This window comes from Lepidothrix coronata, unplaced genomic scaffold (assembly GCF_001604755.1).
Source record: "Lepidothrix coronata isolate B3197 unplaced genomic scaffold, Lepidothrix_coronata-1.0 Scaffold73, whole genome shotgun sequence".
Lineage (NCBI taxonomy): Eukaryota > Metazoa > Chordata > Aves > Passeriformes > Pipridae > Lepidothrix > Lepidothrix coronata.
In genome coordinates, this window is record NW_016690253.1 from 3,622,821 (window position 1) to 3,627,492 (window position 4,672).

The window sequence follows — 4,672 nt, forward strand, 5'->3', positions numbered from 1 at the left end:
GCTTGGTGTTAACCCAACAATAGGAGTAATGACCTTCATCCTCTGTGTCAGAATATCTTGACAGATAAATCAAGGAATTGGGATCATGCAGCTGTTTCCAGAGACTATGAATTCCAGTGGTACTAGCTGCAACTCCCAAACAGTTGGTTAAAATCAGACCTGCTTCACCACAAATTTAATTTTAGCCCTATCTTGGAGATTTCTAAACATTATTGAGTGTTGCTCTGGTCATAACTTGAACCTCAAGTTTGAAAGGAAGTGAGGCAAGTGAGGATGGCACTGGTGTGGGATGAAGGCTGGAGCTCTCAGCATCTGCCAGGGCTTGGTCTCCTCTGCTCTGCTGGGGCAGCAGCTCCGTGGTTGGTCCTCAAAGAGAAGGAGCACTGGAACAGGATGTCCAGGGAAGTGATGGAGTCACCACCCTTGGAAGGGTTCAAAAAACATAGGGATGTGCCACTTGAGGTTAGTGGTGAACACAATGGTGGTGCTGAGTTGACAGTTGTATTTATGATCTTGGAGGTCTTTTCCAACCTTAACAATGCCACGATTCTATGACGTGTGAAAATGTGACTCATCTTTACATCCCCAGTTGTTGGCACCACGTGAAGAAAGGTGGCTGTAGTGGACCATTATTGTAATAAAGCAGATAAGATCCACATCCCTTCCCAGCTGTACGAGAGAGATGGCAGGGTTTTCCTGCTATTTAGCAATGGAATTTTATTTTCCTTTGCTGCTTTATCTATAAGAAAGATATTAAGCCATTAGAGAGTGTCCAAAGGAGGACATGAAGATGGTGAAGGGCCTTGAGGGGAAGCCATGTGAGGACACTGAGGGCACTTGGTGTGTTCAGCTGGAGAAGAGGAGACTGAGGGGAGACCTCAGTGCAGTTCCAGTGTGCTGGGCAGGGGCAGAGGAGGGGCAGGACTGAGCTCTGCTCTGGGGGGACCAGGGACAGCACCAGGGAATGGCTGGAGCTGTGCCAGGGCAGGGTCAGGTTGGATCTCAGGGAAAGGTTCTTCCCCCAGAGGCTGGTTGGGCACTGCCCAGGCTCCCCAGGGCAGTGGGCACAGCCCCAAGGCTGCCAGAGCTCCAGGAGGGTTTGGATAATCCTCTGGGGCACAGGGTGTGGCTCTTGGGGATGGGCCTGTGCAGGGCTGAGGGTTGAACTCGATGGTCCTTGTGGGTCCCTTCCAACTCGGCATGTTCTGGGATTCTGTGATCTCACTTGAGCTTCCATCCTCAGGCCTGGCACTCATCACCAGGTGCCATCAGTGCCCCAGCCTGGCACTACCATGGCGCTGTTCGATAACCTGTCGTGCCACCACTCCATCGACGACTTCCGGAACCGCGTCTACTCCTCGCTCTACTCCATGATCAGCATCATGGGCTTCGTGGGCAACGGCGTCGTGCTGTACGTGCTGATCCGGACGTAGTCCGACTTCCTGTGCGTGTCCACGCTGCCCCTGCGCGTCGTCTACTACGTGCACCGGGGGAACTGGTTCTTCGGGGACCTCCTGTGCAGGGTCGCGTCCTACGCGCTCTACGTCAACCTCTACTGCAGCATCTTCTTCATGACCGCCATGAGCTTCTTCCGCTGCATTGCCATCGTCTTCCCCGTCCGGAACATCAACCTGGTGACGGAGAGGAAGGCGAAGTTTGTCTCTGTTGGCATCTGGATCTTCGTCACGCTGACGAGCGCGCCCTTCCTGCGCAACGGGACGTACCAGCACGGAAACAAGACCAAGTGCTTCGAGCCCCCGGAGAACTCCCACAAGACGAACCTGGTGGTGATCCTGGATTTCATCGCCCTGTTCGTGGGTTTCATTTTGCCCTTCGTCGTCATAACCATCTGCTACGCCATGATCATCAGGACCTTGCTGAGGAATTCCATGAGGAAGAACCAGGCGAACCGCCGGAGGGCGGTTTGGATGATCGTCATCGTGACGGCCACGTTCCTGGTGAGCTTCACCCCGTACCACGTGCTGCGCACGGTGCACCTGCACGTGCTGCGCCTCAGGAGGGCCAGCTGTGAGGATGCCATTTACCTGCAGAAAGCCGTGGTGGTGACGCTCCCCTTGGCCGCTGCCAACTGCTGCTTCGACCCGCTGCTCTACTTCTTCTCGGGGGGCAACTTCAGGAAGAGACTGACCACGCTGAGGAAGGGCTCCTCCTCCAGCTTATCGCAGGCCTTCAAGAAAAAGTTCTCTGTGAAAGAGAGGGATGAGGAACCCTTTGGAGAAAGCCAAAGGGAGAATGGAAGGGAAGCTGTGGCCTCTTCATAAGGAGGTTAGACCTTCCCCTGAGAGATCTCAGGGCACTGGACATCTCAGAACACTTCCAGGAGACCTGATGGGGGCTTGCAAGCCTTCGGTGTAATTAAATATGTCATAATGACCGTGGACAGTTCACGGCTTGGTGGAAGAGCCCCTTCCCCAGGAGCACTGCTGAGACATCCTACAGCCATGTAGGACAGAGAAACCACCACCAGAACAGTGTTGATCTGCTGACAGACTCTTCAAAGCCTGTGTTTGGGCACTTGCTTCATTTCACAGCTCTCCCCAGAGCGTTAATTCTCCGAGCCAGTGGGAAATGTAAACACAGTTTGCTGTTCATGGCACTCGGGGAGCTCCTGACAAACAACCAGGGCAGAGTTTTCACTGAATCTTCAAACAGCTGCTAAATTATTTATACAGCAGAGCCCGGGATAATTCCAGCCCTGCTCCAGCTGCCTCTGCCCGGGATCTCAGTTCTCATGATCATGATGTGTGTGAACTCGCAGGGTTGGTACCTGGGTCTGCAGATTGGGATGGGCCCCTCTCCCACCCCCAGCAGCAGCTTTGGTGGGCAGCAGATTTGCCAGGATTTTCTGAATTCCTAGAAAAATCTTGTTTTCAAATTGCAGTGTCTTACTGTGGGGGATAAACTTGGAATAAGGATAACAAGGAAACTTATTTCGGTGTGACTGGTCCTGTCAGACTGCAGGGTCTGGGTTATCACTCCAGTTCCTCAGGAGGTTTTGGGTAAAAGTGGAGCTCTGGCTGCTCAGAGTCCACTGCAAGATCAGGTTCACCTTTCTCAACATTAATCAAGGTTTTTTAAAAAGCTCTATATAATATTTGATCCTGTTCCAGAGTGTTCACCTTGTGCAAAAAAGGCAACCCAAGGCTCTTGGGAAGAGCTCTAGGAAAAGCTGGAGATCCAGAATCTGAATCTGGATGAAACTTGATGCTGAAAAAACACTGGGCTGTGTTTCTTCTGTAAAGGAAAACTTCAAACCCTTGGCCAGAAGGAAACATTCCTGTAATTTTCCAGTGGATCCCACAGGAAGGTAACACTCCAGAGCCTGGCTGGGGATGTGCAACCCATCAAGACAGAAATAGAAATTCTTGTAGGATTAAAGCTCTTAGTTGGAAAAGTGGTTGATAAACGACCAGTGAGTATGTTTGGATTTGGTATTTCTGAAGTTACTCGATGTTATCTCGAATAAAGAAAACAGTTTCAGTAGTGAAGAATAACAGTGAGCGAAAGGAGTTTGGCTTGGGGACAGGGATCTGCTGGAGAAATTGTCTGTACAGATAATTAGAGTGAAAATTCAGTCTGTACACCACAGTCTGCACAGCCCTGGGTCAGCCAAAGGCACCTAAAAAAGCAAATTCACCTGCAGAACAAATGATGGATGTGAATTTTCAAAATCTGAAACTTCTAATGCAATTTCAAGGATCTATTTAGGGGCAGAGGGCTGAAAGCTGCTCCTGTAGAGGAGGATTAGAATCCCCCGTAAACCTGTGGGAGGACAGAGCCCCTCATTCAAAGCCAGAACTGCTGATTGATTGAGGAAAAAATGCGTAAGATTTGGCTAAAATTGTTTTCAAGGGTCAGCATTGAGTATTAAAGTTGTGTCTCCAGCCTTTAAAGGCATTGTGCAACTGTAGATAAAAATCCTCCTGGGAAACTGTTTTGGAATATGTAGAAATAATATGCCCATTCCCAAATTTTAAATTACTGTACAGTAAAGCTAAACATGTGTGTACATATGTATGTTGCAAAGCATTGTACCAGAGGTGTTTTTTAACCTTTTGCCTTTTTTTATTTTATTTTATATTTTTTATTTTATGGTTATGGCAAGAGAAATGGCAGCTTTTTGTGTGCAAGAGGAAAGATTTAAAAAAAGACATTACTGAAATGAAAATGTTGCAAGTTAATTTTAACAATTACTGTTTCCTGTGTTTTAAAGTCTCTATTGCAGATTCTTCTTCCCTACAATAAATTTTTGTCTGCACACAGCACTAAAGTGTAATATTTGCTTAATAATAATTTATAGTGGTGTAATAAAAACACTTAGAGCAGCACAGAAGTTGCTGAGATGTTGGGGGGACTCCCTGGCCCAGCATCTTGGAGCTAATTTGGTCCAGCCAAACTGGCCTTTGCCATAGCCCAAATTCCCTGGACTCAGGCCACCACCTGGAGCTGCTGGTTGGGGACCTGCTGGAGCCAAACCACTTCTGGTTGCTTTTGGATCTTGCAGGGGTGGAGCAGCCCAACAAAGGGCAGCTGGAACCTCAATAAATTTGGATTTTGTAGACAAAAAATGCCTGGAAGATGCCTGGAGGGAAGTGATGCTCTTGGTGAGGATTATTTATTTGTGTTCCTCCATGGAGAAATCTGCTGAGGA

The 4,672-nt window shown here is 48.8% G+C and overlaps 1 protein-coding gene across 1 annotated transcript; it reads left to right on the plus strand.

The window, feature by feature from the left end:
• The first annotated feature begins 1,257 nt into the window (after positions 1 to 1,257).
• CYSLTR1 (cysteinyl leukotriene receptor 1) lies at positions 1,258 to 4,228 on the plus strand. Its single transcript, XM_017819138.1, is given in 1 exon segment — positions 1,258 to 4,228. A coding segment is annotated over 1 exon segment (990 nt). The 5' UTR covers positions 1,258 to 1,292; the 3' UTR covers positions 2,283 to 4,228.
• Positions 4,229 to 4,672: the final 444 nt, after the last annotated feature.